This window comes from Bombus vancouverensis, chromosome 8, assembly GCF_051014615.1.
Source record: "Bombus vancouverensis nearcticus chromosome 8, iyBomVanc1_principal, whole genome shotgun sequence".
NCBI classification, from domain to species: domain Eukaryota; kingdom Metazoa; phylum Arthropoda; class Insecta; order Hymenoptera; family Apidae; genus Bombus; species Bombus vancouverensis.
The window spans coordinates 15,151,477-15,176,453 of NC_134918.1; the positions used below are offsets into that span (position 1 = coordinate 15,151,477).

General features: G+C 49.3%; 1 protein-coding gene across 2 annotated transcripts in view; it reads right to left on the minus strand.

Moving 5' to 3' along the window:
* Window positions 1–24,977, minus strand: part of LOC117153750 (uncharacterized) — a 257,976-nt gene that overhangs the window by 90,690 nt on the left and 142,309 nt on the right. For both annotated transcript variants that reach the window (XR_004463667.2, XM_033328099.2), the window contains exon 6: window positions 4,055–4,244. Coding sequence is in view for 1 of the 2 variants with exons in the window: in XM_033328099.2 (XP_033183990.2) it covers window positions 4,055–4,244 (190 nt within the window). In the remaining variant the exon portion in view is untranslated. The remainder of the gene's footprint in view (window positions 1–4,054; window positions 4,245–24,977) is intronic.

Consider the following 24,977-nt stretch of genomic DNA (forward strand, 5'->3'; position numbering starts at 1 on the left):
TAAAATCAAAAGTCCTCATTACGTATTCCGAGGTCAGAGAGGGTTTCTCCCTCGGCAACTCTCTGCCGTCTTGAACCCGAGGAGGGACCAGAGGCCACCTAAAACCGGACATTTCAATAAACCCTAGCAAACGCGCGGGTTTAAGCCACTGACCGCGACGCGTCTTGGTCAGCAGCTTCCTCGATCAAATTGCGCATGTCCTCGCGTCTATCTCCAGGGCACGCTGCGAATAACTGCGATCGATCGATCCATCCTGTGGCAATAGATGCTGTATTTTCTTTTATTACCATTGAAAATATGTAAGAACCTATTAATAAGGAAATACTCTCGAAGGAAAAATCTGTCTGTCGAGGAGAAGGAAGGGAGAGAAGAGCCGCGAATGGGCTATTAATAAATGAATAATGCCGAGGGTGGTAAGTGGTAGTCGAGACGCATCGAACAGCCCATAAAACTTTCCTTTTCCCAGGGTGACGGGACGCCGTTCCCCCGTACGCGTCGATTCTCTCGAATTAGCGAAATGATTTCCGGGGGAAAACTTTCCGCGCCGCGCGTCCACGGTCACTTTCTCCCCTATAAATCTATCTCCCCTATTCGCGACCCGCGATTGGCCCCCTTGCTTCTCGGCTGGGTCGATTCGCTCGCTAAAATTCGATCCATTCGTCGTCGGAATAATCCTACGGAGAAACGAATTACCGCGTCTGATTGGAACGAACTCGACCAGAAGCTCGTCGCGTGTTGTTAACAAACTTCGTTAACAAAGTACGGGAAAATGGGAAGCGTTTGTCTAAATCGACCGAATTGGAAAGGTAGCTATGTTCGTTCGGACTGATGGACCGTACAGAAACAGATTAAATTTGAGAACTTTAGCGAAGTGGAGGACCGCGTACGTTTGAGGAAAAATTAGAAAATTTTTCAGCCAGGGTAAAACACATCTCGGTAATGAAATTATTTTCGATGAAAGTTCCTAATAACGCAAAAAATATATTTCATCGTTAAAACTTTATCTGGAAAGGCTTTTCCGTTTTTCCCGTTTCTTTTACGATCCTATTGCGACGGGAACGTACTGTACGGGGCAGGAATGAGATTAAAAAATATTTCCCATCGGTGCAAAACGAATCGTCTCGATCGCGACTGCGTTCCACTCGTCCGGCTTTAAAACTTCATTTCCCGGCGTTCATTTCCGACCCCCGTTGTTCCTTTCCGGCGAGTCGAGTGCCACGAACAGGGGTTTCCACGTACGAAGCACGCGCGCGAGTTCGCCCTCTTTCTCGTCTCTTTGTCTTAGAGGTGATCGAGTTCGTAAGAGAATTCCCGCTTGTTTTCAGAATGGGAACTACGAGCATCGGCCTGATTACGGTTCATTTCGCCCGGCTCTCGCGGCACTGGCCGCAAGCCCGGCTACCATTTTCCGTCTCTTCGTCTCTCGTGCGCTCGTCCTTCTTTCGCATCGGCGAACCAGCCTCGAGGAAGAAGAGAAAATTGTTGGTACACGGTCGTACGAGCCCATAAAAATCACGCTCCTCTCTTTTCCTTCCACCGATGGATTATTGACTTTGCGTTTGTCCGACTCGGAGGCTGAATCTTCCCCGACTGCGCCAGCGTCCTGTCCAATCTGCCCATCCATGGTTTTTCTTTCGTAGATTGAGGCCACACGGGTCGCATATTGGATCGAGATTCGCCGGAAATCACAATGTTTACCTTCTGAGAGTCCCGGCCTCCGGCTCGACCTCTTCATCGCCCCGATTCAACGAGAAAAAGATTTCGGGAGCGACGAACGTTCATATTAAATTGTAATCGATAAATTCCTTTCTTGCGTTTCTATCCATTCCAATTTACCACAATTATACGATAAAAAGTTCCATTTCTCTCTCACAATGAATTCGTCTACCTCGCCGCAACCTAACGAGGATATCGACGATCTTAACAAGAAAAAAGGAAGATCGTTCAGAAGCTACGAACGTGTTTGGTTGCACGCGAAGCGGCGCGCAATTTCCTCGGTAGATGATGCCGTGGAGCCGAAACAGGAGTTTATACTTAAATGACGAAACCAGAACACAGCTTTGTCGCATCGGCTGGAAGCCAAATTGGAAGCCGACAGCGCGACTCGAAAGTACCGACGGCAACGGTACGGACAGACGGACTGACAGACGACCAGAGGAGCACCGTTAAAGTCTCTTGCATCCTGTAAAACGCTCGCACGCGAGAGAGAAGCAACGAATCTGGCTACCGGTCGCAGCAGAGACGGCTCGCGACTACACGAGCAGAAAGCCAAAGCAAAGCCACGTTTGGCCAGTATTAGACGCGCCAACGGCCGGTTTAATTACTCTCTTCATAGAGACACTAAATATTCGACTGTCTGTGAGGTGGCCGACCGGACTCGACAGCTGCGCGCATACTGCCGTCCCCGTCTCTCATAGAAACGATAATTACGCGGGCAAAGCTCGCCTACCATCGCCGCACGACTGTCACGTTACCTGTCTAATCCTGACTTCGATCGTTCCTCGCTCGATTTCTCTCGATTCGCCGTCATTCTGGTTGCCTCCCTTTGCGCGGATTAAAGTGCTCGCGTCAGAAGTGAAAGGAAATTTTCAGGTAAAGAGGTTGAATTGATACTAAACCAAGATCGATATTTCCGCGATCTTCAATGGGAATATACAGGTATAGAGAAGAGGAACGCACAAAGATTCACCAAGATCTTTTACAACTTCATTTACTGTCAGGTAAATTTGTTTCCGACTTTTCTCCAGTACGTTCACGCCTTCGACTCCTAATTGATTCGAAACGCGTGTGTCGCGTTTGGCGACAGAACTTCTCTTTTCAAACTTTTCTTCGTGCAACCGAACCCCATGGAAATCTCGTTTCCCGAGCAAACGTGAGCTGTCGCACACGTACACGCGCGAAAGCCGGACGGAAACTAGGAGAGAGAAAAGACAAAGCTGGAATACGCTGCGAAATAATATAGCTCGTCTTTTAAAGGAGACAGCTTCGACTCTCTCTGTCTCTATGTATATCTCTTCGCCTACCAGCCATCTTCTTCCTCATTCGACGACCTCACCCCGTTTTAATTAGCTTCACCGACTGGTAAACAACAAACCCTTATTTCTCATGAATTAATTTTCAACAATTCCAACCGGGTTGCGCTGGCTCACGCGCAGCACCAGCTTGCTGCTAGCTCCCGCATCGGCCGCTTTTATTCCGCGAAGAAGGGTTCGCGTCTCGCTGCGTAACGAGCATCCCCTTTGACGTGCTAGTATCTAGTGCACTGGTTGGCTTCCTGAAATATCTGGGACACGTTGCCTCGTCCGTGCGTTTCTTAACAGCAAAGAAACAATGCTGGAACGAGGCTAACGCGATTCTGCGACTCTTTGTTCGAGGAACAAATGATAATAACATATTTTTCTAAACGAGGTTATCTTCACGATCGAAGTTTCGCTTCAGTCCACCTGGATAGTTTGCAGTAAACTATATCGTTATGGCTGTTCTCCGTGGATATCCCAACATAGTTCATTTCAGCCGACGCGAAGGTGAATCATCGTCGGGGGCGAATATTCAAGCGAGCAGGTAATCGCGGTAAGGAGGACGCATTGCGATGGAAGAAAATTTGAGCGAGAACGGGAAGAGGAAGGCGAAGGGGTGGAGCGGATAGGAGAGCAACCACGGCTTATACCAGCGCGAGACGCTCATCTGCATTTCAATTCGCGCGCCCTCGCCAAGATTTCCACGCTGCACCCTGGACGTCCTGTACGAGCGAGCACGCGGCCTCGCTTCAACACTCTAGAGCTAGAGAGAAGGTCGCGTGTCTGCAGTGGAATCCGATACGATGGATTTGGGATTGCCACGAGGTCGTTTCGAGCACACGCGGTTCTAAGCTGAACGATGGACGAACGAGTCGGAAGCCAAGAGCCTTTCCGCCTTGAACCAACTACACGTGTTCCTGTCTCTGATTAAACTATCGGCTCATGGAAACACTATTTTCTGGCTGACGAATGGATAGCATTGGTTCGACTAATATATGCGAAGAATTCTCTATAACTTAGGTGAAAAGTAAACTTACCTTGCCGACACCGGTGAGCTCCTTGACGCCTATCCTCCGCAGAAGAGCCGGAGGCGCTGGAGGAGGTGATTTGAGAAGAAGGGCGGCGTATCCATTCGGAAAGATTGGTTGCTCGTCGGAGCCGATGTTCTCGTCGCCGGAGCGACGTCGACGATGGGGGCTCGATGAAAGGTTTAACTTCTGAGCTGCTCTGAAATGTAAACAGGATACAGTATATTATAATACTGCGATACCGATCCATCCTTGATATTACCATAAACCACATTAACTCGCAAGAACGCACCGAGTAAATCACGGAGGCGCAACGCACACGATCTCGCGTGTCTAATAAACTTTTCACAGGATGGAATTCGCCGGGTACAGACACACAAGGCACGCGCTGTGAAATCGAGGAACCGCTTAAATCTCAGGAGAGAAGAGCGCCGCGCCGGCAGACGGTCGTTCGTTCGTCTCGAACGTTTCCTGCGATGCCTATCTCGAAGATACGAAGGAGCCGTAGGAAAGGGTCGCTGGATCGCAGAAGGTATGCGTCTCGAGGGTGACTGGGTGACATACTCCGCGAGGCAGGCCGGTAATCAGCGAAGGTAATGTGCTGGAACCCCGTGCGCGTAGCAGGGCACCGCGTTTAAAGGGGTGCGCCACCAGAAACTCGTCGAGTGAGATAGAGAGAGACAGACAGACGAACGAACAGAGAGGGAACAGGGTAAAGAGGTATAACACTGGGACCGTAGGGCTCACTTTTGGCGGGGCAGAGGACGTTTCAGGGGCTTGGTCGCCCTAACTTCTCCAGCCCTCGGGCCTCGTTAACCCACGCTCTGTGAAATTGGAAATACCAACGAGAGAGCCAACTCTCTCGCCCGCCCCTCGCCCACTTCCGCTCTCGCTCCTTCTTTCCCGCACCATCGTACACGCAGTCCTCGTTGCGGTGTACGCGTACAAGCATTTGCAACCGCCCTGTAGGGCGTCATAAAAAATAGAAAGGACCGTGAACACGGGGGTGGACACGAACCAGTTATCAACGTTCCCCATCAGCCACGACTTCCGGGCCGTATTACTCGTCCGAATAATCCGCATCGTTTGCCTCGCCTCTTCATGGACCGAGGCTAATAGTCTCACGAGAAGATACCGTGCGCCTGGCAATCGTACTGGATGGCATGATTTTTTAACGCAACCACACGGTGCAACGACGACGGGACGTAAAAAATTCGCTACCGAGCTGAAGTGGTTCAGCTGGTGGAGATAAATTTTTGGCGGTGCCGGACGGTACGTACAGTTGACTGAATAAAAGTGTCGCTTTACTCGTTCAACTATCGCTACGATCTACAGCGAGTTTATAGTTTTTTCTACTATTTTCTATTATAGTTTATTCTTTTATTTTCGCGGCAGGACCATAAAAAACGAGATTGTTTCGACGACTTCAAACGGACGATTGATCTTCAATGAAGTATCGTAAACGATAGACGAGAGCCAATAACGTATCGTGACACGCGAATGACTATCGTAAAAATTATTCGTTTTTGAGCTCGCCGATCAACGACACCGTTGCCCATCCTAACGAGTTGCAACCGCGAAATCATCGCGTCGTTCGTCCCTTCCCCAAACGGCGGGACCCCCGGCATTTCGACTTTTATGCCCGTTTTAATTATTTGCTGTCCCCTTCGGTGTCAGTTGTCAGCCGCGATTTTACGAACCGAAACTCGAACGAACGAATCGGCGCCGTTCGAATCCACCAACGATTTTCCAAACCGTTTTTACTGCCTGCTTTTTTATTCGGTCACCGTCGATTTTTCAGCTACGCTCGACGATGCGTGCAACTGATCGTTGGCAGGAATCGTGATGTCGATAATCGAGGCGCCGACGAGCCATCGAGACGTCAACGTTGCGGTGTAGGAAAGAAAACTCGTTCGTAAATTGGTGACAGTCTCCTGGATGACCGTCGATCGCTCGTCGAGTAGACGAAGGGACGCGAGAAACTTATTTCACTCGGTCAAATATTTAAACGAGAAAAGTAAGTTTCGACTGGAGGGAAACTTCGGATACTTTGAGACAGCCAGACGTCAGAGTCAACAGTATGATCGAGGAAATGTACTTTGCGAGCAAGTCCCGTCCACGCGTCACTTTTCTGTTTCGTTCCATGCAGTCTACTTTAATTAAATTCCTTAATATTTGGTTGGTCGGAAGAGAGAGTAACATGACGCTCCTGTTCGGCAGATTAATATTGTTGGAAAGATATCGCAAAGAAAGATATAGCAGCCCCTTGATTCATTAGCATTTACAAACCTGTTGCGAACAGTACGACTGTACTCCAGCGAAAGGAAACTCCAACGAATATCGTTGAACACGTAGCGTACAAGAGAACACGCGTATGACACTTGTAAAGAACTGTAGAGCTATGTCGTAGATCTGACACGAGTCTGAAATATGACAAGCTCGAGGGTATTTTACATCAAACACGCTAAATATAATCAAGTAGTGCTTCGGGTTTTTCTCGCGGCAGAATTTCATCAAAGAAAATGCCTGATACTCCAGCGAACACGAAGGTCTCCCCTTTCGAAAGAGAAAAAAAAAAATTCGGTCGCTTCTTTCATCAGCCGTAGCACGTTTCGAGAATCTGAAAACGAAGCGGCAGGGCCGGAGGACGCAGGTGCGCATCGCGCAAACGCAATCTACACATCAATCACGAGGAACAGATGCGTACTGGTGCTCGCGTGTTCTCAATCTTCGACGAGAGGTCATTTTCCCGTGTCTCTTTAATCGACGATCACCTGCGATATCACGAATGATAGAAAAATTCTAGCCACTTATGAAAGAAATCAAATGACCTCGCAGGAGCAGTAGCCAATTTGAAATCATAAAGATAGAAATGACTACGCTTCGCTAATTGATTGTTATATGTTGAAGTGGTCACCGCTTCTAAGAAAACTCTACATCTGGTCTTTTTTAGTTTTCTCAAGCACCGAAGCCATCGACAGCGTGTAGACAAAAGACTGCGACGAAGGCAGACCATAAACGGTAGACAGGCGACGTTGGCTTCTCGGGTTTTCAGTTATTGGGTAACACAGCTAGCGTGTGGATCTGGACCAACTCAAATTGTATTCTTACTTATAATTACACTTCTATTTAAATATATTTTCTACCTTACAATCTATCCACGAGTTTCTCTGTTTACGCATCGAATAACCTCATCGCTATATAAGTGTTACAACAAATACGATAGTGTGGAAATATTTTTTTATGTCTCCTGTATTTGTTTCTTAGTTGCATGGGACTAACACAGCTGCGACTTGCTATTGATTCCCTGGCTGACAAAGTGAATGAGTTAAAAGGCATTAAAACGGCGAACGCTATAAAAATGTTCGCGTAATCCGATTGCAGTGGCATCGATCATACGTCGCTGACCGTGTCCGACGTTGACAGAGCCCGTCAGGGCCTCGCGTCTCGCCGCCACGGTCATAAATTTTCCCTCTCTTTCTCCTTCCTCTCTATTTTTTTCCTCCCTTTCTCCGCCGCACTCGCTTCTCCGTTTTATATCGTAACGAAAGCATCGAGGAGCAAAAAGAGAGGCACACTCGTAATTCGCGCGGAAATTACACGCTTAATTCGCGATGTTATTTACGAGCGAGCGGACACTGGCGCCCTCGACCGCCCTTCGTCCTTCTCCGGCCAACCTTCTTGGCAACTCGCCACGTATCTCGGCTTAATCAAGGAAATTATGGCGCGAAGCGCTTTAAACGTCGGGGGCCGTTAGCAAGGTCGCATATCTGCCGCTCCGACGCGACTGATACGCGGCTCGCTAGGAATTAAAAACTTCTAAAAAGACGCGTGCACGCGAGCTTCCACGCCCAACAGCGCCGAGAATACATCAGCCGGCTTTTTCTCTGCTATGATCTCTCTTAGGGTTGGGCACGGCCAGGCTGGAAGACAGGACGACGAAATTGATTAAAGTAATTGAGGAGGATCGTGATTCGGCAAATTAAAAACACTGTTTCGTGCGTTCGCGTTTTTCACGCGATGTGTAATTACGGTGTTTAAAATGATCAACACGTGCAAGTAGAATTTTTTATCTTTTAAGTTGAAAATAGTTTGAAAATTGCACACAATTTTCCATTTCCCATTGTTTCTCTCATTCGACTTACGCTGGCGACGGTTCGACAAACTTACCAATTCCGTTAGCTGCCTCTCTTCCCAGCCACTTGTTCATACTCCACTCTATCCAGCTACCCGGAAACGGAAAGAAAACACCGAGTATTCCGGCGGAATGGATGGAGAACATCCGAGAGGGCGCGGATAGGAGTTCGGATAAACCACATCCCGGAGGTTCGGCTGGCGTCGAAACGACAAATCCTCGTCTCCCACCTCTGGCCCTCGGTGTCCCTGATTGAATTGCCATAATCGATTCGTGAAAAATCCCGTCCACGTATTCAGCGGCCTCTCGCATTTTCTCTACATCCTACGCATTTCTATCGACTCCCTCTCTCCAACTACGTCCGCGCTTCGAACGCTCAAGATAATCAAGAGGAGACTCTTTCCGTAATACTCCTCGCGCCTACCATCCATCTGCTGTTCCAATCGATAGCTTTCAACGCGTACAGTGCCAAAATTCTTTCTCGACTACTGCCGACTGAAATTCCGAAATAAATTGTGACAAAGATTCTCAATCGAGTCATCAATTTGTCGACCACTTCGCGGATTACACGATACAGAGTTCTTCTCTTCGCGGCTCGATAGAAATAGAAAAAGTAGACGAACCGAGGAGTCATAATTTAAAAGGAGAATGGAATCACGTTTGGTTGGTAACGAAACACGCCTCAAATTTCTTCGAAGAACAATAACCATCCGGATGCGCCTTACCGCGGCGTATCGCACGCGAAATTCGCAACAACTTCAGGAAACGGGCCGTGCGTGAGAAGGCCGTTTAACTTACATGGCCGTACGTGCTCGTTCTCGTGTCGTAAATCATACGGGATGCCGGCGAATGATCAGGGTGGGGGCACGTTAAGAGAAAGGCAAAGGATGCCTCAGCTGCTTGCAGCTACTAGCTTTGATCAAATTGTTTCCACCGTTTAACATCCCTTGTAGATTTACGAGACACTCCCAGTATTTGGTCATAAAATATAGCTATCCCTTTTTTCAAAAATAATGTATTAGGTTTATTACAACGTACACTGTACAAACAAACGTGTTTTTTACAACAGTGCACCTTCATACAAACGTGAAACCAAGTCTGTGAAATATCACGGTGTTTATCTCAATAGAACAAAATGGATAGTGCGTAATTCGACAAAATAACATAAAACAGAACACATTGTGCGTCTATTATTTCCTCATAAAACGAAAGAAACTTTTCCGACTAATACTATTTGGATACGTATTAAAAAGTCAAAGAATTTTCTTCGAGAACGTCAGTTGCAAAACATTCAGGTTTCGTATTAAGAAGGTCGACGTTGACGCGAGCAGCAAAACGACAGCTCGTTTCACGGGCTGAAAATCGCGATAATTCCGCAGCCTGTATACGTCGATAAAGCCGACGATAAGAATAGGATTCGCGGACGACGTCGTGATGCGACCGAAAGAAAAATGAAGCGAAAAGCTTGCGACCAAGCAAAAGCGGAAATTACGGGCTACAGATGGACCGAACCCCTTGACGGGGTCCTTCAGTAGCGAGAGCCGACTCTTTGTGATCCTGCGCAACGCGATGTGTTTCATCCTGCAGACACATTACGCTCGAATTGATAAGAACGAAACAGAAAGGAGCGTCGGCCGAGGGAAGGCAAAATCGACGGGGTTGAGGGTGGAATGATGGGGCGGAGGAGGGGAGGGGGAGGGTAGGGAAAATATCACCCAGGCTCCCTTCGATACGCGCGCCTACGTGTATATACGTACGCGAACTCGCCAAATTGATGTATATAGAAGAGGGATGAGCGCGGCTCCTCGTCCATCAGCGACGTGCACGGGGTTGGTTGCAACGAACGTTGGTGCAGGGGATAGATAGGTAGGGGCGATGTGCCGGCTCGTGGCAAGTGCAATGAAAAAAGCCGCGTATTTATCGGCCATGGAGAAAAAGTACAGAGCGGACTGGAACGGACCAGCGAGATGAAACAACGCGGGGAAGGAAAAGAAAGGGGTGTGGGCAGATTCGCGAAAAAGTAATCCCGCCGGGGGACTGTGAAATATAGTTACGCTTTCGCGTCCAGAGAGACCCCAGGGGTGTCTCGCAGTTACGTGACAGACGATCGCTTCGTTTCATAGCGCGTTACACGGGTAATTTTCCAATATTGTCCTGATTCATTCGTCGTATTAACGGCGGGATGCAAGAAGTGCCTTCTTACCGGGGATCCGTGACTCGTCTGTCTTGAGCGGCCATAAATATTCAAGAAGGCGACGACAACGATCGGGATGAAAATCGGGGAGAGCGGAGGTGATCCGACAACGCGCGAGCAACCGTGGAAATCTGATTTGTGTTACGGAAAAGTTTGATTGCCGTTGCCATCGAGAGGGCTGTCTCTCTCGTTCTATCTCTCTCTTTTTCTCTCTTCGAAGACCGTTCTCGACTACCGATCGCCTCCTCGACCACGCCTGATGGAAATATTCGACGACTTATCGTATTACTGGTGAATCCGAATCGTCTGCTAGACTTTCCACCGCTGGTAGACTTAATTTTTTGCATCGTAAACTCTACGCTGCTAGGATTCCAGCGAAGTTATAATCAAGTATGAAAAATTCGGTAGGCTTCCTTAAAAAGAAAAAAAGACCAATCGCGTTAGATTACACGCCTTCGAAAATCGAGTACCTACGTGCTCGCTAACTTGGTAAGTTAGGGCGACCGGTTTCGCGCGAATGCTTTAATTTAAAGATCGAACTTTGAGATTCACGAGGGAAACCACGACTCGTAAAATGTTCGACAATTCCCCGGAACGGCTAATGGTCGACGGAAGATCAACGATTCGACACGGTTCTGGCGACGGAAAGCGCGCATCGCTGCTGCAAATGACTATGTAAATACTCGCGGCGCCTTCGAAGCGGCGAACAAGCGTTCGCAAGTTCGCGGAAACTTGCCGGAAGAGTTATTTGCGCGCGCAGTTCCGTAGCCGCGTAGCCCAGAGAAATATGAATGCACCTGGGGATTCGCCTGGCCTTTTACCACGGCGACGTAAAACCTTCCGGTCCAGAAACGGTGGTGTTCCGTTCGCGAGCTCGTTTCGCTTCAACTTTCCGGCGTCTTCGCGAATTTCACCTACGACAGCTTTACGCGGCCCGTTCGTCACGTCGAAAACGTATTTTACAAAGCAATCTCGCAGTTTCCCGTCAAGGTTCAATTTGAAACACGTTCACGATTCGATAAGAAAGATAATTATTTTTTAGATTGCGTAGCGAAAATGTAGATCGTTGCGTATTATTACGATAAGTAAAAAGCGAAACGACGTGAAAATTGTTATTCGTTGGTAGCGGATAGGAGGAAAAATCGTGGCGCAAAGGTCGTGCTCGAAGGGGTGCATTTCTTGGAGCGCGCGCGTCGCTGTTTGAAGGGACCGGGCATTTATTGGGCGGATAGAATTTTATTGGCGCAATATCGAGTAACTTTCATTTGTCAACAGTGACGATGCTCGTTGGCTGTCGGTTCTCTTCAAAGCGAGAGCCAGTCACATGTCGGTGGGACGAATAAATTTTCGATAAACCGACGTCGACGGGCGACGATCGCTCCGATTTCGCTGTCCCGACGACGCGACGGCGCGTATCGAATTTCCGTCGCCGAAATAACGCTGAAATATGCCACGCGCATGACAGGAACACGTCTGAGCACCGAATCCCTCAAAATAAATCATATCGTTGCCGGAAGTTTCGCTCGATATCAAGATGTTAACCCGTCGATTATCGTTCCTGTGACCCGTAAAAAGTTAGAGAACGTTGGAAAGATCGTACGGTAGTTTGGCACCGTGCGATATAAAATTCATAAACACGAAGAAGATTAACTTTGCGAAGACCAACTTCTTGCGAGACTGTTCTCGTGTGGCAGATATCGACCGCAAGACATTGAACGGTCCACGCGACGAGGAAGGAAAACAACTACCTCTGGGTTAAAGATAATAAATCGAAACTGGCAAAGCTGCCTCCGATTCGATTTCTCGAATACTCCCGTAGGGAGCGCGAGTTCGTCGACTAGTCGGTGCTCGTCTACGCGAGGAACACGTTAACAAGCGAAAAAGCGTGACGAGGGAGAGGGGATAGCGAGCTCGTAGATCACGAGGAAGCGTCGAAGCTTCGAAATATCGAGGGGTTGGAGTCTGGTTAGCATAATGTCAGCCGGGAGCGACGGCAAGAAAACGGCGGATAGGGAGAGGGAGAGGGATAGGGACCCAGGTAAGACGGTGAGGAATTTCTTAAAAATGTCAGACAGGACTTTGGCATAGTCGCGGGGGAGAAGTCACGCGTTCTATACGGGTTGCCATGAAATTTCGCGTTATCGACAGTCTGGGGAAGGTAGCGCGCGGTGTTAAAGCGGTAAAATATTCCCGTAGGTGTGGATCGAGGTTATAGAAAGTCTCGCTATCGGGCAACTATCGATGCCTGTGAAACGCTCTGTAAATTACCTCCGGCAACGCCTCGAGACTTTCCAAAGACTTTACGTTCGTTGAATCTCAAGGTTCGTCAGATTTATGACTATAGAGAATCTCGAGTAACGTCGCAACTTAGCCTATCCCTGTTTCCATTTAATTCCTTACGAATCGCCTTGCTGCCTCGTACGTTTACGATCGAACACGCGAAGCGAACAAACGCAACCATTGTGGTTCCATTTCATCTTGCCTGACATATAATCGTCCCATTTTCTTGCCTGTTCCGTGACGAAAGTATTAGCGCGAGTTTCCTTCGTGTTACCAGCGGATCGACTACACGAAAATGTAACGTTCCGCTAACAGGCGACGCGTGCTGATTTGAAAAACCTTCACCGCCTGATACCCTCTGCCGGAACGACGCTCGTTTGTCTTCCGGAAGGTAGCTAACACGCTCCTCGAACCTGTAAAGGGAATCTTCAAGGGTTACCGGAGTTACGGTGCCCTTAAATATGACACTACGTACCGTGGCAAGCAACGCGAGTCACTAAACCCAAGGAACCTGGCGGATTGCACCGAAGAGTTTATAGCCGTTCGCGCGACAGCTAAACGCTCGCCACGTTCGCCTACTGGTCCGTGAGACGCACAATATTACGAATACCATGAAACAGCGTCAATACGTCCGACTCGTTAACATTTATCTCCGAGTAATAAAGCGAAAACACAGGCTTCGACCGCGAGAGATCATGTTTCTTTCTTCTCAATCCTCGGGTTTTCTTTCACGGTTTCCGCTGCTCCCCCCCCCCCTTCCTCACGGCGTTCCATCAGTTTAATCTTCCACCAGCAAGTCGCGACGCGACTTAAAACGTCACGACGCGAGACGACACCGACGTATTTTTTTTCTTCTAGTAGACGAAGCTCGGTACACGCCCAGTTTCATCCCAACTTGGTAACGCGTCTCGTATCGTAACGCTGATATTGAACGCGAACTAAAGCGTATTATCCATAAAAATATTTCCTCCCTGTTTACGTATCCCTCTCCGTTGTTACATGGGAAGCTCGTGAAAATTTCGCGCGGATACGCGTCACGCGGCCGCGCTAATATTTATGGTTCCATCGCGCTTATTGAGAGACGTTCGGGACGCCTGCTCGACCTTACCGCCACGCGGAATTTCTCTTCAGAGATTCGCCGTCGCGGCCGCGAAATATAACATGACCCTTAATGCTACTCGAGACCCCGTGTAATATCTCTAATGCTACCCCGGGCGAACTGGAACCGGGACGTCTCCGATAATACACTTTTCCACTCCATCCTCGCGTTCTCTTCTCGGCTGTCTCCTTCCTCATCCTCATCCTCCTCCTCCTCCTCCTCCTCCTCGTCGTCGTCTTCCTTCGCCTCTTTGCTCGCTGGCTTTCGCGCAATTACCTGCCGAGACGTCGTCCATTTCCCTCGAGATCCTGACTAAGGAGTCGGTTGGACAGACTTTGCCGGGATCCAACTCGCCGCACCGACAATGTAACAGGACGCCACAACCGGCAGTAGTATAGACGTTGTTGCGGTCAGCCGCGGCTGCCTTCTGAGTAGTTGAAGCCAAATGCAGTCCGACAGGTGCTCGCTCTTCGAACGAACGGCCGACCTCGATTCACGACGCGATCTCCACTCATCTTGGCTGATAACGTTTGAACGAGAAACACTATTCGCTTTAACATCCTTTCGATAATAGACGCTGATCAGTTGGATGATTTAGCAACGAGCGAACAAGAGAAACGAATCCGTATGAATCGTCTGTACGAGATGAGGATAAAAGTGGGAAGAAATACGCGTCGATGTCAGTTGTTTATCGATGATCTCGCGTATAAATGTAAGCATTTGCGAAGCGTGATATGTACTCTAGTAGATTGTGAATACCCGTTTCTTTGTTCAATTAAACCTGTTTGTGTCTACGAAGGTGAGATCGGCAGATAGAGGTAAAAAAAAATCCGGTCTACGTGGACTACAAACTCTTCTTCCTTTGCCAGGTCGTAAAGGCTTCGAGACAAAACGAGAAAGAAATCAAGAAAGGAGAAAGAGAAGAAAGAGAGAGCATGAAATGGAAAATATAGGGGAAGTACCATTCGAGCTTAGTAACGCCTTTGTCGATATCCAACGGTGTAATGCAATTTCTTCGTAGCACCGGGACTGTTTCAAAATAATATCGAGCGTTCTCGTAAAATGAAATCGGTCGATTAAACTCCTTTGGCTTTAGTACCTTCGCTACGACGTCCTTTGCCTCTTTCATAATACAACATCCTCGAATTGAGTTTAACATTTTGTCGAACTATCGTCGTATTCAAAAGAAATCATCTACTAGTAACAACCGAGCAAATCAATCCCCTTAGTGTCCTGTCGTGACTATCACCTGGTCAACGTGGTTCGAGCGTTCAGCGTTGCGTACGCGATCTTAATTTGCAAACTATTCACGTAGCCGGTGCTGTACGTGACGACAAACGGTCGTAGTTGCACCCGCCGCCACCCCTCTACGCCGTCGTCCATCCCTTTCTCTGGCACGGTGAAGTCCTCGTGGACACGCAATGTCTGCGTGCCAGCACTGGAAACTATGCGACTTCAAAAGCCCCAGCTTGAGCTCGGAACCCGGTTAGTTCGACCATCAGCCGTCAGGTCTGTTCCATTCGCGTTAATACACGCGAGACAAGCGCCTCTACCCGCTTGTTCCGCCTCTAATCGTAAGCTTCGACTTTACGAGCAACCCCCGGCGATCGATAGCCGCGTATCGCGCGATCATAAGATACGCGCCGATCAGCCACGAACATCTTTGCATCGCGAGCTACCCGGTCTCGTCATTCATCTTCATTTAACGTTCCGGCCGGTGTGCAGATGACAGGTGCAGTACCGTTCTTCACCTGGTGTAACAGAACCGACTATAAATTCTCGTCGAACCGGCGATCAGTTACGGTTTTTACGACCGGTATTTGCGACTGGCATATCTGTCACGACGTGAATTACCTTCGTTATGATATCGGTAATCCGTAGACTCGATACTATCGAGCTTAAGAAGAAGAAACTTCAAACAGAGCAGACTTGATAATACAAAACTTAGACCGCGGACACAGGGAGCAAGAGGCCGCGGAGCAGCATGTTTCATCAGCTCGTAGAATTGCACGCGGAAGATCGAAGAACGCTGCGCCGGAGTGGTGGCAGGCAAATAGAGGGATGCATCTGTATACCGGAGAGGCAATAGCGAAATTGTGGCGAGGAGAGGCACGAGCTGGTACAGACAGCTTTCGAGCTGTCCATACGCAGTCTGGAACGTAGCAACGGAAACCAATGCCGACGAACGAGCGAGCGAGTAAACGGTGTAGCGGCAACAGCGAGCACCGAGCCTCGACTTCTTGCGGAAGATCCCCTCTGGCTCTGCTCCCATCGTCCCCCTCGCTACCACAGCCGCCACCTTCTCGTCTTATCCCTTCCGTCTTTCATCCAACATTCACTCGATGCAAGAAGTTTCGTGTTTCAACCAAGTATTCGCCAAGTTTCGAGAAGGCTTACGTACAGGCTCGCATCCCGCCGTCCCTCGTCCTTCGCCCGAGAGCCCGTCTGCTTGCGCACACACTCCCGGACAACAAAGATCCTCCTCGTTTGCTGGTCCGCGTGACTTCGCCGCGAAGAGAGGAAATGGTCAGCGCGGCACGCGCTTTGAGAGGATTGCATGGTACCACTTTACGTTTGCATCGGTAATTAAACCAACGCAACGACTCGTTCGCTCGGCTCCTGTCTTAGGCGGAAAACGCGAGGCTACACCGTTGGCAGACAGACGTCCTCCAAACCCTTTTTGCGCGGAGTTTTGGTTATTCGAGTTTTTTGAGAGCTTGGACATTGGGTCTGGTTCCTTCTAGATACGATTGGCCTATGGTTGCGACGCGCAGGTCCTGTTTTGTTGTTTAAGAAACGGAGGAGCTTTGTTGCCTCGAGTGAAATTCTCTCGACAACTCGTGCGAAAGCGAGAGTAGAACCGTTCGTACGGCCATCGTTGAAACACAGCCCGCGGTCTACTTTTGATCGCGATGTCTCCGAGTAGCGTCGATAATGGAGAGAGTCGCGACATCAAAGGGGACGCTCTCTCCCTCGAGTGCACTCTTTTTGTACGACGAACGCGTAACAATCCCCGGCTCGTTTGCGTAATACGCGCGATTAATCGTCGCCCGGTAGTACTTCACGTTGGGTATACGTGGCCGAACGTTTATCGCCAAGTCGATGAACGGACGCGAAATAATTGGGAATAATCCGATCCCTGCCGCTGGCAGCCTGTTAACGAACCTGCGCGAAAGAGGATTCTTCGTCCTGCCAATCACGACCGAATCTACTGGCGCAAAAAGAGCACCGTATTGCAGTGGATCGGAGGAGGAAGAAGATTGGACGTAAAGCAGCTTCTTAATCTCTTCGACACTGTTTTCTTCTTTTTTTAAAGCCACCGGTGGTTTACCGTGGTGAAAAAAGAAGGACAACGTTTTCGTTGGGAATCGTCGACCATTTCGGTCGCCACGGGCAGATCAAAGAACCGGTATGGTAAATTTCGAACAATTAAAATATCTTTAGTGGCGCCGCAAACGGCGTGAGTTACGAGCCACGAGACGCTCCGCGATCCTCGAATTAAAATTGTCCGACGTCTTTGTGCCGCCTCGCCCTCGCTCGTAATTCATTTTTCAAAGAGACTCGAGGGCACCGGAGCCGCGTGTTTGCACCGACTTCGTTAATCGAAACCGTTTCAACGCACCACTCCCTCGTCCCTGTTTCGTGCCAATGCCTCGAAATGTATAGTAATTCATTTTTGCACGCATATAGTTACCGAACCAGCGAAGCATTACAGAAATGAGAAAAAAAAAGTCGGCAACGTGTCCGCAATTTTGAGTCTCGGTAGGAAGAAAAGTTGGCCGATGACAAGGATGAAATTACCGCGCCGCGGAGAAATACGTTGCTACGAATATTCCTGAAAGCGTGGTGGCGTCACCTTGGAGGTCATGTCAGCGGGTTGTCTGACAACGCGGCCGTCCCCGGGGAGGAGCCGAGGATCAGCGTGTTTCACGCGCGTTTACGCGTGTGTGCGTGCCTTCGCGCGCATGTTCATGGGTGAAAAAGAGGCCGCGACGTGTCAGCGGTCGTATGATGGATGCGTCGGCTTTGACATAACGTAATACGAATAGACGCGATAGTCACGCTCTTTCCCATCTGTGTCTTTGTATTTGTTCCGTCCGTGCGCCATCACGCGCATTCTCGCCCTCTTGTTCGCTCTGAATAATATGACGAGCACGTAGCTCGCCTCGTTTCCCCGTAATTTTCATCTAGATTTTACGATACAACTCGCGAGCAGCCGGTTTTCCTGGTAATTCGATGATCCTGCGAGTGTCGCGCCTCTTGTTCTACCTATCATCGCCTCTGCCAACCTCGCGACCAACTTGTAAAACTTAGCCGCTCGTGTGTTCGTGTAAGAAACACTTAATATTTTGTAGGTAGCACCGCTCCTTGCTTGGTAATGAATTTTCCTATAAAACTCGTAAACACGTAACAGCCTCGTGGAACGCATATGGACGAAGCACGCAACTGCGTGTAAAAATAATCGAAATCGCCTGCGTGGCCAATGATTCGAACGATAGTTCTTCGAAGGGGAGAACGGTCTCCTCCTTGAGCGGAAAATAGGCAGGAAGCAATCGTATCATGAATATCGAGAAAGAAAGGCGCGATCGGCGATCAATAAATCAGGGCGTGTACGGGGGTTACCCGGTGTCCCCCGTGACTGTCACGAGGAAGGGACGAGGAGGACGCGTTCCGAGTCCTGATGGGTTCCCAACAAATAAAATACGACCCAATTTCGCGGTGCAAACCGCGAAACAATACTATCGATCTTATTTCCATACCGGTGGTGCCACGCAACTGAGCGACTGCACGGTACAGCCTGGGCGGCTATATAGAGATGGATCGAGGCGAGCGAGGGTGAACGATGAAGAAAGCTCCTCAAAGGAGGAGCTGCGACGCGACGAGGGATGGCCAAAGAGACGTTGCCGAGTGCGACAGGGACGTGAGATCAGACCTCCTCCACCCCCTGGAGGTATATATCGAGCGATGAATGTCGGACGTTCAACGTGCACGTCACGTAGAGAAGAGTGGAGGTGAGAGGAGAGGGCCGAAATAGAGACGTCGTGCGAGAGGACGAACACCGGTTCAACCTCGAGGCTTATCCTCGGCAGCCACGCACTCGCATAATTAAGAAACTTCCGACCGTCTTATTCTTCTTCTCCTTCTTACTGTCCTTTGCTCGCCGTTTTGCTATTCGTGCGGCAACCCTGGCCGGATTAAGCTGTCTCTGCTCGAGGAAAATGAATTCTCGACAAAGATTCATGGTCATGGCCATGGTCGAGTGCCGAGGAAAACGGGTTTGGTCATTGCAGATTATGCAGACGATAGAGTTTGCCTGTTAAAGGTGCTATCGGTCGAAGAAGTTTCTTCGGGGATACGAAAGTCTTACTACTCGTTATCGCCGAAATCCGTGAAATCTCGGTGGTCAGAACGAAACAAACACGCGATAAATCGCCGAGACGAGGGGAATAAGAGCGATTTGTGTCCAGGAATCGGACAAGAGGCATCGGTAACCGTAAGACGCTTTTCTCGTATCGTTCTCGATGTTTTATCACGACCTCTGTATACACACGCACATACGCGTGCTTTGTATCCTCCCCCTTGAAACGCAGCCCCAGCTGTGGACGGGAGTACCAGAAAGGGAGAGGAACGAATACAAATGGATGTACATCGGGAGCGGCTTGTAAAATGCTATTTCCAACGACGTTTCGCCGCTTTTGTGCACTTTGCATCGGCGTCCAGATATACACCGGCAGTGAAGAAACGTGCCACAGACACCTCTTTCAGCGGATATCGGTTTTCCAAAGGAGGGAAAGAAGGGCTGGCTGAAAAGCCATTGGCCGTTTCGGTGGACTTATCCTCTTTTCCCCCTCTATACATCCAAGATGCATTTCGAGTTGACTTTCATCTAGCCGCTATGTATAAACCGGAGATGTAATTTCTCTGGAAAGGAAGACTTTTTCGACCAGCTTCTACCATCAGGCCCGGCCAAAGCTCTCCGCTTCTATCTCCTTCCGTGAAGAATCCGCAGTCTGTTTCCACCTTCGCGAGAAACGCACTATCGTTTCAACGTGATGTCGTGTCTTTGCGTGTGTCTTCGTGACGGCAGTGCTTTACCTCCGGGACGGCGAAAAATCACTGGAAAAATCGGGGTGAACGCTCGCGGTCTCTAATGTCGAGTGACGTTTTCTCAAACGTCAGCGAAAAGATAACGTTGATTTAAGGTAGCACAACGTCGGGGCCGAAGGCGATTGACAAATTACCAGAGACTCGAAAACCGACGCGGATAGAAAAGCGGCCGACGATCGGATCGAACGCGAAAGGTAATATGTCGCGACGGGAAAGAAAGGACGTCGGGTCTTTGACGCGGCCTTGGGGGTCGGGGAGAACCCGGGGATCAAACCGAGAGGACAATAGGACCGATAAATAAGTCCGTAATCGGTGGTGGCCCGCGCTTCGGTTCGACCTGAATGGGCTCGATCGACTGCCAAAGGTGGCTCGACGGAGGGAGTGACCCGAGCCTTTCTGTGTTCGGTCAAGGAAGCGGTCCTTCTTCTTTCTGCCTTCGTGGAAGCGCGAGCTCGATCACCGACACATCTCGACCTCGAAAGAACTTCACCTTTCTTCCTTGGATTTTTCGTGTTAGCGCGCTTCGGTACCTGCTTTTTCGTTGGCTGCGCCCGTTACTCTTACCCTCGGTTATACGAATATCCGTATATACGCGGGAATGTATCTAGATAAAAGGAGCATCTGTAATTAACGGCCGTTCCATGCTGTTATTTTTTATTGCTGTTATTTTTGTTGGCGCCTTCGAAACGTCGGCATCCAACGAAACTGCGTATACGGTTCTCGTTATTAGAGACGAGGCGCAGACGCGAGTCACGCGATACCATCCCGCTTTCCATGTGCTTTAGAGAAAGAGGTATTTTTGCGATTGCGACGGAGCATCTTGTTTGAAAGGCAAATTTCTTGAGAGAATACGAAGAAATTGGTGACGCGCCACCGCAGATAGGAGACGGGTCGATGGAGCGATCGTATTTTCTCGACGTCTTAAGGATGCGTCCCCCGTGGCGCGTGAATACGATCTTAACGATAAGTGTACCTTACTCGAGCGCTAATTTTAACTGTATTGCTATACCGTGGAAAAAACTTGCTATACAAGCAACGGAGGAACCCAATTCCGTATCGCTTTTAAAAGCCACTCCCGCGAGAATTCCATTCGCGTCGTTGTCGCGCTTTCAGAAAGGTATCGTCGCGCGCGGAAGTACGCGGCAAAAGAGGATAATCGCGCATAACCTCCATTTAAACCGGTTGAACTGCGACGCGATGTTCCCGTGGAGAGAAGAAAAAAAGCAACCCCGTCCGTCCCGACCGCTGCCGGTTCCGGCAAACTTTTTCAATCTGCCGTCATTATGCGCGAGTTTAGCCCGCCGCTTCGCCCCCCGACTAACTACCCTACCGGGTCGAGCGCTAGGTCGCTCGCTTGTGCGCGCGCGCGCGCATGCATCTCGAGCCGCGATGCTCAAACTAATTTTCAAAGAGACGAGTAATGGAGTCGCGCGCCACCAAGAGTCCGGCAGTTGCCTTTCCAAAGGAAACTTCCGCCAACGCGCACCAGAAAAGTAATTAATTAAAGCGTATGAGCTCGTCCTAATCCCCCGGCACCGTTCGCAATTCGTTTCCCCGTCGGTGATTTACAGTCACGAACAGTTGAAAGGAGAGAAAGGAGAGGAAAAAGAAGAAGGAAGAAAGAGGAGATACGAGCGGCGGAGGTTGTTACGACAACGACGACGAAAACCGCGAGAGATAAACGGCGAGCTGCAAATGCCGAAATAATTACGTGTCAACCGGAATTGACGGGAATATCGACGGGACGAAATGCCAATGGGGCCGCGCCACGGAGGAATAGAAGCCGAGCCACTCGATGTCTGTTTCGCGAAGAAGCCACGAAATTAGATGGAACGGGTGGCTGGAGCGGAGCAACGAGAAATATTTGTCGATGAGGCCGCTGTCCGTTCGGACGAGCTTCATTAGGTAGCTGCTTCTCGAAAATACACGCGAGACAGAGAAAAAGCTGCCAAGAAGAAGGAGAACGCGGAGAACGAGGTGGAGCAGAGGGAAGACGAAGAACGGTGCAAAAAAGAAGAGCAGGCAAAGAAGGCCGAAAACAAATTACACCGACCCGTCTCGGTCTCGCGTACGTGCATAGCAGCGGGCGGGGCGCAATTTTCGCAGCGGGGCCTTCCGACAGGCTTTTCCTCGTCCTTTCAGACTGACGCTGACGAGACACTTTCCTTTCTGCCGCGAAGAATCGTTCGTTAGTCACCGACCGCCGGTAAAAGACTCGACAAAATAGGTATTATGTAACGTTAGCGAACGAATCCGCGCGCATGGAGATCCGTCGACCTGCCGTAGAAACGCGATGGAAAAATAAAAGGAAATGGGAGAAAAAGGAAATTCGTCCCGACCGTGGTCCGGCCGCAAATTTTCAGCGAAAAAGAAAAACCAACCGAAATGAGATTCAGCGTTTTCTACCCTTAGTTTGTGGTTAACGTAGTCGCGAGGGACGTGGAGCCCGTTTCAACGGAGAAAATTCGAAGCAGCGCGAGTCTCTATCCCCTGGATATTCCCTGGTTGTAGGTAAGGAGTCGCTGCAGCATCAAAGGATGGACCAGCCAAGGAATATGAGATTAATATTAGATTTATTATTTTCCTTTCGACGCCGCGTATCGAGCCTTTACCTCCTTGGCCTTGCCATCTCCTTTTCTTCTCGATAGGAAAAAGGGGAAAAATGTATCGGGGGCTTGGCTGTGCAAACTTCTCCGAACGGTCGAGGAAGAGATCTCAGGAAAAGGAACGATGGCGAGGAGAACAAACACAAGACGGATCCGCAAGAAAAGCTTAAGGCCGGCCAGACAGAGATAAACAAATAGAGACGAAGGGTACGAAACAGCTGGTCCGCGAAGTACACGCGTAAGTCCACACGTGCCATTCAGCCAAGCCAATGAAATTCATCGTTTCTTCTTCTCGTTACCAATCATCCTTTTGCTTGGTCGCGTCACGTATTCCACTCTCGTGGTCCACACACGCGCCTTCTTATTTTCGTTCTCACCAACTTTCCCTGATTTAAGCTAGGGCCGAAAGTTCTTCGAGAAACACGAGCGTTTCAGGGTTCGTGGCTAGCTTCGTGACCAATTGATTCGGACGCGAGGGAACAATAGAAACCTGTTACGCGATGACTACGCACTTTTCGGAGCTGTTGGGGTGAAACGCTTCGTCGTTCGAACGCCGTTATTCGATCGGAAGATGGTCCATTCTGGTTAAATTATGGGAAAATGAAAATGAGACTGGATATAGGTCGATATCGGTGTATACGTTGAGCGCGATATCTTCGACAGTACTGTAAACATCGCGGCGATTAAATATAAATGGAGTGGAGCGCGCCGTTAATGTAGTGCCTCTTTAGTATTGTATACTCCAGCCATCGATTTCTCGCGATACTAACCCACGCAAGTTTCATTGCATCGCTTCTGGCAAATAGTCGTTTCAATGAAGGCGAAAATATAAAGTGGAAAATTCCGAACGCGTCAATAAGAAGACTTAATTAAAGATATACTCTGGCGATCAAAGTGGTGCGAAATCGAATTCGCTATCTCCCCAGGCGGCGAGTAGAAATCGCGTTTCATCGATGTAGGCGCGAAACACTCACAAAGAACCTGCCAATATATATCGCGCGTTAAAAATAAAGGAGAGACGGTGTGCGCCCCGTGTATTTTCATTGCCAGTGGCGCGCCATGGTCCAGAAGAAAAGGGTTTTCGCCGATGGCAGGCGAAACGAGCTCCGCGCCGAGTAGAAAAGCGCGGAAAAGCTGCGAGAGCCCACGACGAAAATGACAAAGCCCTACGGGCATACATCCGACATTTTTCTCCGCTCTGCCGCGTATAGCTAGAGCCTCCGCAGCAGCAGCAGCACCGCCAGCCTTCGTTGAAAGCGAGTTTCGTAATAACCGGACGAGCACAGCGGAGTAAAAAAAAGAAAAAAGAAGAAGAAAATAATCGGGTGGCATGGTGTTCGTACAATATCCGGAATATTGGAGTCTCCTTTCGAGGGTACGACGCTGAATCGTAATAAGTGGAAACGAGCATCGTGAGAAGGGCCGTGGACCAGAGGTCAGACCCATGTCGATGGAAAAATTACGAGAATCTTCCCTTCAGGTCGTACGTCTTTGCTTCACATCCTACCCTCTAGTTCCAGATAGGGAAATGGAAAACTTGTTCGCCGCTGTTTCATAATTCGGTGAACTACCGAGATTACGTTCGCGTCTTCTTGCTCAGATTAAATTCCAACAGAATTCGCGACTTAGATAGTTTGCGGCTGATCTCGAGTATTCCGCTAGTGCAACGCTACCGCCGGATTATTTACCGCAACGCGTTCTACGACAGATGCTCCGTCGTTTCTCTCGTTGCCCTTTTTCCACGATTTTCATCTACGCATTCGCTGCTGGCTATCCGGAATAAAACTGCATCTAGGCCAACGTTGGCGTTTTCTCTCCAGCGATTTACGCGACTAAAACCTACCCTTAGTCGCAATAAGAAAGTACTTGGACGTTTATCCCAGTTCCGATTGCCGATTCGTCCGACGATCAGCGGATTGTACGCGCTTACGTTAAGCAGACGATTGACTATCTAGAATTTCATATTAACGACTAATTTGTACAATTTTATCGCCTGTTCGCTGGTAAATTTCGCCCATCATCATCTACGTTTCCCACAAGCTTCGTCACGAGACTCGTAGCCAGGTATCGCGTGAATTCACGCGTGTCGACGCACGCGGATCGCTGTCTGCAAATGTCTCGCGACGAAATCGCGAATAATTACTCCCCGTGTGTGATTGTCGGACAGTCGCTCACACGCTATTCCCATTAACGAGGTGCAGCAATTTGCGTATTTTTAATTAGTTATTATGTCGTCCGTACGGAGAGCGGGGACACGCATTTCAAGTTTTGTTTGCAATTTCGCATTCGCTGCCCCTTTCCCCCTCTTTCGCCTGCCACCCTTTACCTCTCACCAACGGCATTATGTACCTAAAGCCAGAGCTGCACGTGTGCAGCTGCAACTGCACACGGTCGATCGCGCGAAACGTACACGGCCCGCTCGTTTCGCGTCGCGATCTACGTGCCTACGCGATTATTATTGCGCGCATTTAATTTTCAAGTGCTCCGCCGAAAACAAATCTATCCGGCGT